The sequence below is a fragment of the Chiloscyllium punctatum genome, chromosome 6 (genome assembly GCF_047496795.1).
Source record: "Chiloscyllium punctatum isolate Juve2018m chromosome 6, sChiPun1.3, whole genome shotgun sequence".
NCBI classification, from domain to species: domain Eukaryota; kingdom Metazoa; phylum Chordata; class Chondrichthyes; order Orectolobiformes; family Hemiscylliidae; genus Chiloscyllium; species Chiloscyllium punctatum.
The window spans coordinates 42,691,606-42,706,287 of NC_092744.1; the positions used below are offsets into that span (position 1 = coordinate 42,691,606).

The following is a 14,682-nucleotide window of genomic DNA, read 5'->3' on the forward strand; positions in this document are numbered from 1 at the left end:
GTTCTCGGGTACACCTGATCAGGTCCTGGGGATTGATCCACCTTTATTCATTTCAAGACATCCAGCACTTCCTCCTCTGTAATATGGACATTTTGCAAGGTGTCACCATCTATTTCTCTACAGTCTATATCCATAACCTTTTCCACAGTAAATACTGATGCAAAATACTCATTTAGTATCTCCCCCATTTTCTGTGGCTCCACACAAAGGCTGCCTTGCTGATCTTTGAGGCGTCCTATTCTCTCCCTAGTTACCCTTTTGTCCTTAATGTATTTGTAAAACCCTTTCGATTCTCCTTAATTCTATTTGCCAAAGCTATTTCATGTCCCCTTTCTCCCTCCTGATTTCCCTCTTAAGGATACTACTGCCTTTATACTCTTCTAAGAATTCACTCGATCTATCCTGTTTATTCCTTACATATGCTTCTGTCTTTTTCTTAACAAAACCCTCAATTTCTTTAGTCATCCAGCATTCCCTATATCTACCAGCCTTTCCTTTCACCCTGACAGGAATATACTGTCTCTGGATTCTCGTTATCTCATTCCTGAAGGCTTCCCATTTTCCAGCTGTCCCTTTACCTGTGAACATCTGCCCCCAATCAGCTTTTGAAAGTTCTGGTCTAATACTCTCAAAATTGGCCTTTGTCCAATTTAGAACTTCAACTTTTCGATTTGGTCTATCCTTTTCCATCACTACTTTAAATCTAATAGAATTATGGACTCTGGCCCCAAAGTGCTCCCCCACTGACACATCTAGTCACCTGCCTTATTTCCCAAGAGTAGGTCAAGTTTTGCACCTCCTCTAGTAGGTACATCCACATACTAAATCAGAAAATTTTATTGTACACACTTAACAAATTCCTCTCCATCTAAACCCTTAACACTATGGCAATCCTAGTCTATGTTTGGAAAGTTAAAATCTCCTCCCATCACCACCCTATTATTCTTACAGATAGCTGCGATCTCCTTTCAAGATTGTTTCTCAATTTCCCTCGGACTATTAGGGGGTCTATAATAAATTCCCAATAAAGTGATCATCCCTTTCTTATTTCTCAGTTCCACCCATTTCCAGGAATATCCTCCCTCAGCCCAGCTGTAATGCTTATCAAAAACGCCACTCCCTTCCTCTCTTGCCTTCCTATAGCATTTGTGTCCTGGAACTTTAAGCTACCAATCCTGCCCATTCCTGAGCTACGTTTCTGTAATTGCTATGATATCCCATGGAGTGGGATAGCTGCTAAAAACTATCCTTTGCCTTGACTCTGATTCCCTTCTCCTCCTCTGCTGTGACTCACAACCCGCAATTCCAATCCCACCCCTCCCTGATATTTAGTTTGGGATCCCAGATGATCTAGAGTCGCTGGTAGGTGCATGACTGACAGCTGTCACCATGTCCATTAGCATTAGTGACCTAAGATGCTAGCCTGTAATTGACAGGAGCACTCACCACTGGGCACGTTAATTGCAGAGAAGAGTGAACTACAGCCAGATAAGTATCTGAAAGACACATGATACTACTGGGCCTCCACCACAAAACTGATCAGGGTTCCTTGATAGAATCTACATCTCTAAGTGTCTTTTGCAGTCTGGGTTACTAAAGGATGAATTTTATGTCTTCGTTTTCAGAGCACAGCCAGCAAAAATGTTTCAAAGAAATGTCAAAACTCATATTTCAGTGTGAATGACCAATATCTAAGCAATTGAACAACCTTGGGGCAGGATATTTGTGTCGATGTTCCAAAATTGGCTGTGAATGTTTTAATTCTATTAATAAAATTTTGCTTATTTTCAACTACCTTAGTAAAAAGCCAAAATAGTTATTGTTACAGGTAATTAACATAAGCAGAGTATCAGCTATTACTCAATTGTGGAGCAGTATTTCACAGCATTCAGCAGCATGTCTTCAGCAAAACATTGATAATGATGGGAACACTCAGTCAACAGATCGTGAGTGGATTACCATAAATCTCAGAAGGAATAGATGATATTGTCAAGAAATTTTAAAATTAAGCTATCATACCTAATTCTGCCAAAGGTCCAGTTCTGGGAAAATGTCATCAACTTGAAATGTTAACTGTTTCTCTCCAAAGGTGCTGCATGACTTGTTGAATATTTCAAGCATTTTTTATCTTTTGTTCTACTTTTCCACGAAACACATTTTGATTTTATATAAGGGTTAATGTTACGGTTATAAGTATGTAATCAATACATTTTGAAATGCTAAACCTGATCTGACCTGCTTTCCTGAAATAATCAGTGGCCACCAATAGAAAAAATAATGAACAATTCTAGCATGTTTCCCACTTATAGCATGATCATTTGCACTAAATCTCTGTTGGTATTTATCTTTCTTTAATTGAACTTCATCATCATTCCATAACCATGATATTTGCACATGCTTTTACTTGAAGAACAAGTAAACTTGATTATGACATAAATGTTGAAGACTATGCAAGCACTCAGCTGTCAGGCATCTTCTGTGGTTGAGGAAAAGATGGATTAACCTTTTATCTAGTATCTTTTGGTGTATAAAGCAGTTAGTACCTAAAAGAGACAAAAATAGAAATTTCTGGAAAAGCTCAGCAGGTCTGTCAGGATCTGTGGAGACAAATCAGAGTTAAGGTTTTAGGTCAAGTGACCCTTCCTCAGAAAGGGAAAATACCTAAAAAGATTAACTGACATGAAGAGATAAACTTTGCCCACAAGGATACAAAGAATCATTCCTGATGTGTCGCTGCCCTGTGTTCAAGTTCAGTTTCAGTTTTGTGCTGAGACTATGTAGTTAACAGTAATGTGTACTCACTCTTTGGATGAGCCTAAAATCTTACAAGAGACTGTCATGTAAGTTAGAAGTAATTAAACTATCTATTAAGTACAATGCACTAACTCTATGGTTTATGAGAATGCCTTCCTTCTGCCAAAAAGGGTATCCTTCCCCATTTCATACACGTAATTTAGACAAACACTATTAAGAAGAACTGGGGGAAGTGAATTCGTCACAACAGAAACCATGTTAGGAGAGCAGGTCTTTGAAAATATATCATGCTGACAGTTGTATGGATTTCATCATTTGTCCCATCTTCATCAGATGATTGTTTTGTGGGATAACCACATCTGCAAGCAAATTTTAAATGATTAAATTTGGCTTTTAAATGTGCTTGAAACAAATAGTAGAGTGAAATCCAAAGTTTTGAATATGAATAGTTGTTGTTTCAGGTGTACAGCTGAAACCTGATGAACCTCTCATGCGTCCATTATATACAATGGCACTCATATCACTGAATTTTCTCAACATGTTTTCACCAAAATATTGCTTTTCAAAAGCTAGAAAGATTAAGCAAATGCTATTCTGGCTGGAACTAATCCAAAATTCAGCTCAAATGTTCATGCATAAATTAAAAGGCATATGCAAACAAAGGAGGCGTGGATAGGAAGTATCTCCTTCAATAAATTCATTACAATGCTTTCAGGTATGCAAGTGCTTATTGGAATTCGTTTCACACAGTGCTCAGCAAGTACGTGCATGAAGAACAACTGCAGTTACTTCTAATGGAAGAAAATATTCTGAATGGTCACCATGCTTTGCTTAATCCAGGAGAGGAAAGTGAACAGGTAAATACATTACTGAATGATATCCTTTGAGACTGTTATGTTTAACTTTGATATAATTCGGAGATAACATTTGCGATCATATGTTTTCAGCAACTGTATTGTGGAATATTCTTATTAAAAATACATGCAATCCTCTTAATGGTTGTTGTGGAAACTTGGATATTTTGTTTGATTCTAAAGCTGTTAAAGCTTATGAGTGTTCTGAGTTAGAGGATAAATTATAGAGATCGTACTTCTAAATTTGAAAGCACAGATGCTATCTGTTCTGTACATTGCACTGCGTGAGACAAGAGAAATTCTCCTGAAATATTATTTTTCAAGTCAATTACAGATTTTTCTCCCAGATGAAGCAACGATATAAAAGAAGGATAAAAGTTAAAAAAAAACTAAATGGAACAAAATGATGCTTTTAGGATGAAAATATCTGTTAGCTGGCTCACTGTGTCCTGTATTGAGGAAGCAAACAGTCCAGGATATTCCCAGTTCACTATATTATAAAGACTGTAATGTTTAACTTTTAACTTTTTTTAATGCTATATTAAGAGTGACTGTAATGTTTAACTTGTAACTTGGTTCCTTATTTATTTCTACTTTGTTCTTAAGTTTTTGTACCTAGGTACTTGTACCAAAGATGGCACCATATATGACGACATTAAAAAGTTTTCACTGTACTACTGTACTTTTGTACTTCAGTACACATGACTGTAAAGTCTAAATCTAAATCTATATTTTTAGTAGATTTAAGCCAAAGCAATAGTGAATGCTAGAAATTGCCTCAGCATCCTCAGAGCTGAAGGATAAGGAATTATCAAGTGGCTGCATCCTGACTGCTGTGCACTTAGCCTTTTGAAAAGTTCATATGTGCAGATATTTGATATGGACGATAATATATACAATCAGGATTTGTTGTGCTATACTCCCAACTGCCTTCTTTTCATCATATTGCCTTCAAATGTCAACATCCATGCATGAAGAAGAAACTTGAAGTAGAACTAAAGGAGATAATGCAGTCAGTAAAATATTTAAAAACTATTACTCACATCTACTCAACATGTACCTGAATACTTCACATTTACTGTGATAACCTTAATAGATGTATAACCAGCTATAAATATAACTAATCTATTTGGCTGTACTGATAGCTGTTCTACATCAGCAATGCCATTTAGAATTGAAATCAGAATGTATTTGCTATTTCAAGTGCATGAGAAAGGAGAGAAAAAGAATTGATTTTATTTCTATCTGATGAATTGTGTGCAATAAAGCAATCATGCAAAGTCAGTACGTTGTTAAAAATAACAGCTGTGGTTTTCTGTTGTAAAATTAATATTTTATTTAAATCCAACTTTGATAAATCAATCAAGGAAAAGTTAAAAACATATATTTCAAATTTTAATTAACATGAACTAGAGTCTTCCTTAATCTATTCCATACTCAGGCATGTTTTCCCTGTGAAATTTTAGTCCATTTTAATTTTTATGAATTGTTTTTGTACCATGGGTCATCTATATTGAATCGAGTACTTATACATAGATATTTGAATGTTCCCTTGCATTTGTAAGCAAGTGATGACAATACCACTACATTCTGCCAGCTAGGTACTGAGAGCTTGAAGGCTTGTTTTTCAAAACCATTTGAATCTTGAGAAGAGAATAATATTTTCATTTCAGTTAAAGTGATATAAGTAAGTTAGCATTTCAAATCCGGAGAAGTTGAGACGATAATTTAAAATGCAAGTTGTTTAACATTTCTGAAAAGATTTGTTATTATTAAAAAGGTTTAGGGATCAGTGTCCGACAAAAATGCATTCCACTTTAGATGTAGGAGCAGAAGTGGGCCATTCAGCCCCTTGAGTCTGCTGAGTCATTCAATGATATCAGGACTGATTTGCAAATCCTCAACTCCACTTTCCTGCTTTTACTCCATAACCCTCAATTCCCTTACTGATTAGAAACCTATCTATCTCTGCCTTGAATGTTCTTAATCACCCAACATCAACAGCGCTCTGTGGTAAACAATTTCATAGATTTATGACCTTCAGACAACAACATTCCTCCTCATCTTTGTTTTAAACATGTGACATATACTTGAAGCGTCTGAGGTTACGCGCTCTGGTCCTAGACGTCTCACAAGGGGAAACAACATTTCCACATCCAACTAGTCAAGTTCCCTCAGAATCTTGTATGTTTCAATAAGGTTGTTTCTCATTCTTCTATATTCCAACAAGTACAGGCTTAACCTACTCAACATCTCCTCATAATGCAGTCCCTCCATACCTCATATTGGCCTATTCAACCTTCTCTTGACTGCTCCAATACCAGAGGATCTTACTTATATCATTTGGATCTGTTAGAAGTATTCTCATTGTATTATCTAAGCTGATATCCCAGACCAATTCTAACAATGGTGTGTGGAGGTATTATTTTTTCAATAAAACATTAAAACATGTATTAAAGATGGTATTACATTACTTATAAGAGCAGGGAATTTCCTAACCAATAAATGCAATGCTTCATGATTTGACATAATGGCGTGAGCGTGGATGGGGATTGCTGGCCATTTGAATGTGTTGTTACCATTTGCGATGCAATAATACTAGGAGAGCCAAATTTCCATGTGCTTGTAAATTCAAGATCGGCTTATTCAAATACGAATGACTCACCAACAGCACAACTCTCCTGTTGAGACTAAATAGATGGGAGGTTGCTGGTTGCTAATGAATCCACAATTCATACGCTTTCAAACTTAGGGTGGCTGCAATTCTTCAAGCAATAGGACATAAGCAGTAGGTGGCTTCTCTTCTTTAGTTCTTATCAAAATACTCAACTGCTTTGATTTATTAGAAAATGATTCTTTTGGTATATCTCAATACCTTTCCATGGCTTCTATCTCCCATTCTAATGATCAAGAAATCATAGGAAAAACATTACAGAAGGAAATAAGACCAGAATTTCTTAAATGCTGTCTCACAGATCCTCTGAGAAGGAGAAAGATGATTTGCTGAATTCGCAAGGATGGAGGAAATTTAAATCAGTCATTAGAACCTTGCAAAATGTGGTAGTAAAAATGCTGAGTATTAGCCTCTCACTTCTTGACCATGTTAAGCAAGGTAAAAGGACTGGATCACCACCACCTTTTAACTTTGACAACATTAATCCTCTCTACCAATTTGCTCAACTACAATGACACACCTTCACTCATTTGTTTAATTGCCCATGAACTGTTCCACTTGGACCAGATGTTTGGATCTTTCCTCATAAGCCTTTCTTCCATGCTGCCCTTTATAGCACTAATCTCTTCAGCTATCGTGTCATTTTTGTACTTGGTATTCTGATTGTATCATATGCTATATCAATGACATTATTCTGACATTGTACTTCTGGCAATATTTTACCAGGGCACAGCTATCTGAGCCAAGGAACATTTAAGTTTAAAAACCAAAAGAACTGCAGATGCTGCAAATCAGAGACAAAAATAGAAATTGCTGGAGAAACTCAGCAGGTCTGGCAGCATCTATGGAGAGAAATCAGAGTTAACATTTCAGTTTGAATGATCTTTCCACTTCCTCTGTTCTGAGGAAAGGTCACTCGACCCAAAATGTTAATTCTGATTTCTCTCCACAGATGCTGCCAGACCTGCTAAGCTTGTTCCAGCAATTTCTAAGAACTCTTTAGTTTCCTGCATTTGTCACACATAAGTAGCCTCAAAAAAACATTTTCTTGCAATAGGGAGAGACTGAATAGGCTGAGGCTCTTTTCCTGAAGCATTGGAGGCTGAGGGGTGACCTTATATAGGTTTATAAAATCATGAAGGGTGTGGATTGGGTAAATCACCAAAGTCTTCTTCCCAGAGTAAGAGAGTCAGAAACTATATGGCATAGGTTTCAAGTAGGAGGGAAAAAATTTAAAAAGGATTGGAGGGGTAACTTTTTCGTGCTTATGAGTTGTGGATTAAGTTCATTATCCTTTTAAAACAAAGATAGATTACCGATAAGACGTTATTATTCGAATAGGATTTTTGTCACAAGTCTTAGTGGTTTTGGGTCAAAGCTGCAACATTAGATCCTGTTAAATAAACATGTTCTATTACTTTCTATCAAAGTCATTGTCTTGATCATGCAAAATATTCTTTAAGAACCGATTGCATATTTAACCGTGACAACACAGCTAGCTTTATGTACACTTTTATTTAATCCTTTGAACAGCATGCAAGCTGTATTTACTGGAAGGTGGCTGCCTGTCTGCAAAAATGATTGCATTCATTAAAAGGAAGAACTTTGAGGGGTCTTGTGACACAGTGATAGTGCCACTACTGGGCCTGAAGGTTTGAATTCGGTTCCTACCTGACCTGGAACTGTATCATGGCACATCTGAATGGTTTGCTTAAAAAATATGAAAAGGAAGGACTTCCAAACAAATCTACTAGCTCGGGGTCAAACTTTATGCAATGCCAGTGTCAGTCAAACCCTTGAATCTATGGTTTAGAGACACTAAGGCATCTCTCAAGAACAGATATTATTCTCCTTACTCGTTGATCAAATCTAAAATCACGAGAACCAAAATATATTAACAATCCATTCATCTTATGCTCTTTGTGGAATTTTACTCCTCCCAAAATGGCTGCTGCCTCCAGAAGAAGCTGTTGCAGTTCAGCCTTATTGTAGGTTAAGTGCTTTGGAGTGTTCCTGAGAGTCATTATGTATAATTACAAGTTTTTTTTTATTTTAATATAAAATCCATGGAGAATATTTGGTATTGTCATGTAAACAGTCAGAAAGTAGATACTAGGGAATCATAAATATCCTCCAAATGAGTAGAACACCACTGCAAGTTAAGAGTATTTTGTAAATGGCTCTTCCAGGTAATTTCTGATTGTAAAGTACTTTTACAGACTTTAAAATCTATTTAAAATCTATCAGTGGAAGAATCATCTTGACCTTTATGCAAATATTACCACGCGACTTCCTACAACATGTATTGAATTTACTGTTGTCATCTCTTGGCTTCATTTACCTCACTGAATCAAATTTGATTTCTGTACAAAATGTGAAGATAATGGAGTCTTACAAAGTATAGTAGAGCTAGTTTCAAATGTCCAAATGAAACAACTTTGAGTGAACCTAATTCAAATTAGTTCAAAAAAGGTTTTCAACTCGACTGGAATCTAAGATTAAATACTTTTGGTGGTAAGCTCCAGCTAACACTATCTCTTAATAATGGGTGGTTTGGCACACGCTTGAAGAACTTTTAATGGCTCCAAGGTTACTTTGCAAACCATTTTCTCTCTGTGTCTTGAATGTAGTAATGAGAAAGTAAAACAATTTTTATTTTTGCAGGCACCTCATGTGATTTCTCAACAGGTACTTTTTGATTTTCTTGGGCCAGTTTTTAGGTTTCAAGGCCTTTTTTGTCATAGAAGTCATAGGACTAGAGCAGAAAAAACGCACTTTGGCCCATTGAGTCTGCACTCATCTACAACAAATACTTAACTATTTTAATCCCTTTTTCCAGCACTGAGCCCATAGCCTTGTGTGCTTTGCATCACAATTGAACAGTAAAACATTTCTTAAGTATTATGAAGGTCTCTTTTTCTGCCATGATTATAGGCAGTGCCAGATTCATACCACTGCTGGGTGAGCACATTTTCCTCACAATGCTCTCTAAACCTGCTCTCTTTTACCTTAAATCTACACCACCCTCATCATTGATGCTTCTACTAAGGTGAAAAAGTCATTCTCGTTCATCCTGTCATTACCCTTCATAATTTCATACATCACAATCATGTCCCCCACTTAGTCTCCTCTGCTCCAAGGATTTGGAGGAGTCGGTATTGGACTGGTGTGGACAAAGTTAAAAATCATACAACACAAGGTTATAGTCCAACAGGTTTATTTGGAAGCACTAGCTGACTCAAGATTAGGATCCAGACAGACTCTAACCTCACACCTTTAAGGCATTGTCTGAGCTGAGATGTCACCTTTTGTTATAAAACCTTAAGTTATTTTGAGAATGTGACTTAAAAGACATTCTGGGATTTACATATTAAAGAACCAAAACCATCAAACCCATTTTAACAGATGAAAGACTTAACAATCTAGGTTTGTTCAATATATCATTTCAGCTGCGTGACACCGTAATCTTTTGCTATAACTTCTGTGTCTTACGGTCCTGCTTCGCAACCATCTGATGAAAAAGCAGCGCTTCGAAAGCTACGGCTTCCAAATGAACCTGTTGGACTATAACCTGGTGTTGTGTGATTGTTAACCTGCTCCAAGGTAAACAGCCTATACTTATCCAATCTCCCTTTCTTCCTGACACTCAGCTAATTCTGGTTCCAATTAGCCATATTTCCTTGGAACCCATCATCACTAACTCATTTGTTACATGATGCAGTCATTTAGTAAGATTACCTTTGGTACTTGTGTTGACATTACAGGGTATTTGACTCTCTCAGAAGCAGATGTAATTAGGACATTGAGGTATGATGATATTAATGTTCACAATGGTTTAAACCCCTGTTAATCTTGTTTCAAATAATTCTTGGTTAGCATAAGGTAGTTTGTGTTTTCATTTTATGTTAATGAATTGTAATATTCTTTTGTTGAAAGGACAGTGGCAGCTTTTTGTGAATATGTTCAGTTACTGGCCTCCCCAGTAAAGAAAGAAACAAAAAACATATGGTCTATCAAGCCTGATGGTTTATTACTCTGGAGTCTGACTTATCTAGTATTATGACCAACTGGAATCATAATAGATGATGCCCATGCACTCCCTATCTTTGCTGCAAACAAAAACAGAAAGCGCTGGAGAAACTCCACAGGTCTGGTAGCATCTGTGGAGAGAAAGCAGCATGAAAGGTTTGAGTCCAGTGACCCTTTTTCAGAATCGAGTCACTGCATTTCAAACCTTAACTCTGTTTTCTTTTCACAGATGCTGCCAGACCTGCTGAGTTTCTCTAGCACTTCCTATTTTTGTTTGTTTCAGATCTCCAGAATCCACAGTTCTTTATTTTATTTTCATATTGTCTTCCTATTTTAGCTGTGATTTTAATCAGTTTTAAATCTATGAGGTTTGACTTTGCTAAACTAACAGTAATGAATTACAGACAAGCACCATGAAACAGAAGCTGATGGTATTTAATGCTGATAAGTGTGAAGTTATACACTTTGGAAGAAGTAACAAGACAAGGCAGTATTCAATGGATGACAAAACATTAGGAAGCTCAGAAGAACAGAGGGACCTTGGTGTGGTTGTCCACATATCCCTGACAGCAAGAGGACAGGTTAATAGGGTAGTTAAGAAGGCAAATAGGACACTTGCCTTTATCAGTCATGGCATAGATTATAAGAGCATGGAAGTTAAGTTGGAGCTGTACGGGACTTTCGTTAAGCCACAGTTGGTGTAGTGAGTCACCACACTTTAGGATGAATGTGATCCAACGAGAGGAGGTGCAAAGGCCATTCACCAGGATATTGCCTGGCATGGAGCAATTTAGCTGTAAAGAGAGGCTGGAAAAGTTCAGGATGTTTTCTTTAGAGCAGAGAAGTCTGAGAGGGGACCTGACTGAGGTGTATAAGGTTCTGAGGAACATGGACATGCTGGATGGGAAGCAACTGTTCCCCTTAGATGAAGAGTCAATAACAGGGGGACATAATTTAAAGATGTAAAGCAACCTATTTACATGGGATTTGAGGGGAAAAAGTTTCACCCAGAGCCTGTTGTGATGTGAATCCCTGGGAGGGTAGTTGAGCTGGGAAACATGGCAAGCTTTAAAAAGTACTTGGATGAGCACTTGAAATGTCTCAACATTCAAGGCTGTGGGCCAAGTGCTGGAAAGTGGGACTAGTGTGAATTTGGAGGGTGTGGATTTAGTGCTATTTCTTGTTAATACAGATTTAATGAACAGAGGGGTCTCCTGTACTTATTGATTCTATGATCTTTACTTCCTAAACTTATCAAGTTCTATTATGCTGGTGACAAAGGAATTTAGGCTATCATTTTTATAGATTTGGCGAGCGTAATACTCACTGAAGTAATTAATGTTAGTATTGGGGTTGTCAATCTTTTCCGTTGTGTCCAATGGTAGTTTTAATAATCCCAGGTCAAGTTGACATGATTTAGATGCATAATAAAGTTTCTTCTACGAAAGTAAAATGCTGCAAATACCAGAGATGTGATATGACAACAGAAAGTTCTGGAAACACCCAGCAGATCTGGCAGGATCTGTGGATTAAAAAAAAACAGAGATAATGGTCTATCCCTTTGCTGAGTCAGTGAATCCAGGGGCTTATTATCAAATCACCTTTTATTTACACATGAACAGTTCTTGACTTTAGTACTACCTCATTCAGAGCCAGGTATTATTGTCAGTATCTCTGTCTCTTTATCTGTCAGCTAGGACTCCTTGCTTGGACCAGATAAACAGCCCCAATCAGGCAACTCATATTTTATGATACCCATCTGGCTGACCTCGTTACATTCACAACAGCGGGCAGGGCCCAGGGGTGCAAGTCCCACCTCCAGTCTAAGAGGAAAGAAGAGTGGATTGTGATTCACATGGGACAAACTCAGAATTTGCCATTGAATCTAATGTTGAATTCAAACAAATCACATTTTTTGGTGGAAAAGGATTCTTATTTTGCACCATGTGTGTTGCAAAATGTAAGAACGGATGTAAATGCTCACAGGGAGAAGCTAATGTTTGTGGAATGGCAAGAACGTCAAGTTATTTAAGTCATTTGGCTTTTAAAAATTAGGGAAAAACAGCCAGCATGGGTCTGAGATTTTCAAAATAAATCTGTGCTTGCAATTTCAAAAACTGTTCGTTGCCATAACCTTATTTGATATCATTGCAGAATTACTATTGTTAATGCTTTCCTTAACATATTATTTTCAGTATCCTTGTTGTAAATTCAGCTTGTTTTATACATCAAAGAGATTTGAGATGAGATTATTCAAACAATTGCCTATTTTTATGAAGGATCATGTACTTGAGGAGATTTAAATGTATTGAATGGGCTTTCATGGATGAGAAAGATTATATTTAGTGAGGTCTATATTAGATATTAAGAACTTTGTTTTACTTCATCTCAGAATGGCTCTTGAGGTCTGCCCATAGTGAATATTGGATGTGCTGGCATGAAAAGTATACGATGAAGGGTGGTTAATGGAGTCATGCAATGTCACAGGGGTGGCATAAAGGCTCACTGACACCAGGAGGGTGGATTGATATGAGTTGGGATGCAATTAGCCACTGAGGCTTCAAGGGGCTTGAAGTAGCTGGCAAGATATAAGTTGAAAGAGAGTATTATAAAATCTTTGAGTGCGTGGACTGCATGAGTTGGCATGTATGGGCATGGGTGGGGATTTGAGGGAGGGGATTAATGAATGATTACACCTTGAAGTCCTAATATCTAATAAAAACAACTGGGAAAATGTCCTAGGAAAATGGGGTGGACACTGTGTCCTTCTTGTCATCCTACAGACCTTATGGTTGCCTCTGATCTCAGCTGGGCTTGGTGGACCCAATTAAATCCATACCTTTACCCCCAGGTGAAGATCCCATAATTTGGGGCATATTTTCCTGGAAGATTTCTAACTGCCCATTCAACTTGAGAATGAAAGTCTACATTCATTTTTCAGGTCAGTGACCCTTCATCAGAGCTTGTATTCCCTCATGAGTTCTATCCACTTTCCGCCTACCTTTTTACTTTTCATCTGCCGATAGAATCCTTTGTTATTCTTTTGTCTTTCTGTCTCTGTTCTTTCCTTAGTCCTTTTTATACGTTTCCCTGCACCCTGAGTTTTCTTTTTATATTCAGGCTGATTCTCATTGTCATATCCATCTGTCAAGTTCACTCTTTACTGTTTTATTTTAGCCTCAGTCTGTGTCATCATCCAGGGAACACTGTTTGTTTGACTATTCTTTCCAGGTGATGAGAGAGAACCTACTCTCTATCTGAACCTCTTTTTTTTAATTATACCATTACATTCATTTCTTTATTTGTTCATGGGTTGTGGGTAATGCTATCCAGCATTTATTACTTAATTTTAACTATCCTGGGGAAAGTGGTGGTGAGCTGCCTTCTTGGTCATCTGCAGCCATTGTGGTGTAAGGACACCTACATTGGTACGAGAAAAAGAGATCCAGAACTTTGATCAAAGGAGCAATGATATGCATTGCAAATCAGGATAGTGCATGACTTGAATGGGAACTTGCAGGTGATGGTGTTCCATCTTCTGCCCTTCTTCCCCCCTAGGTGGGAAAGATTACATGATGTGGAGGTGCCACTGTTGTCCTGAGGTGGACAAAGTCACACGACACCAGGTTATAGTCCAACAGGTTTATTTGAAATCACTCAAGCTTTCGGAGCAGGTTTCAAAGATGCAGTTGAAAGCGCCTTAGTGAATTATTGCAGTGCACCTTACAGAGTGTACACACTATTGCCACTGTGTACTGGTAATGAAGAGAGTGAATTTTGTTGGAGGTGGTCATTGCCTGACATTTTTGTAATCTAAGCCTGAATGTTGTTGAGGTCTTTCTGCATTTGGACACAGACTGCTTCAGTATCTGAGGAGTTATGAATGGTGCTGAACATTTTAAAATATTCAGCAAGCACCTCCAATTTTTCTGGAGGAATGTCATTTATGAAGCAGCTATTGATAGTCGACCTCGGCCCTAGGACATTTGACTGAGGAGCTCCTGCACAGATGCTCTGTGGCAGAAATGATTAACCTCCAATAGTTGTAACCATCATCAATTGTGTTATGTATGTTATCTACCAGCAGAGAGATTCCCCCAATTCATAGAAACAAACAAACAAACAAAGAGCAGATTTAGGATATTTGGCCCTTCCAGCATGCTGCACCAGTCTGTATAATCATTGTTAACCTTCCATTTCAATGCATATTCATGCTTAGTTAACATACTCCTTGATGATTTCAAAATATAAAAAAAATCTATAGTTCTTGCATATACCCTGTATTCAGTGACTTGACCTCCATAGCCTTCTGTGATAGAGAATTCTATAGAGAATTCCCTACCCATGGTGCAAAGAAATGTTTCATTTCAG

At 37.5% G+C, this 14,682-nt stretch overlaps 1 protein-coding gene across 1 annotated transcript in view; it reads left to right on the forward strand.

The window, feature by feature from the left end:
• Positions 1-14,682, forward strand: part of LOC140478920 (probable cation-transporting ATPase 13A4) — a 110,759-nt gene that overhangs the window by 18,923 nt on the left and 77,154 nt on the right. Inside the window, exon 3 of the mRNA XM_072572549.1 lies at positions 3,470-3,611. Within this exon, the coding sequence (XP_072428650.1) occupies positions 3,549-3,611 (63 nt within the window). The 5' untranslated portion in view covers positions 3,470-3,548. The remainder of the gene's footprint in view (positions 1-3,469; positions 3,612-14,682) is intronic.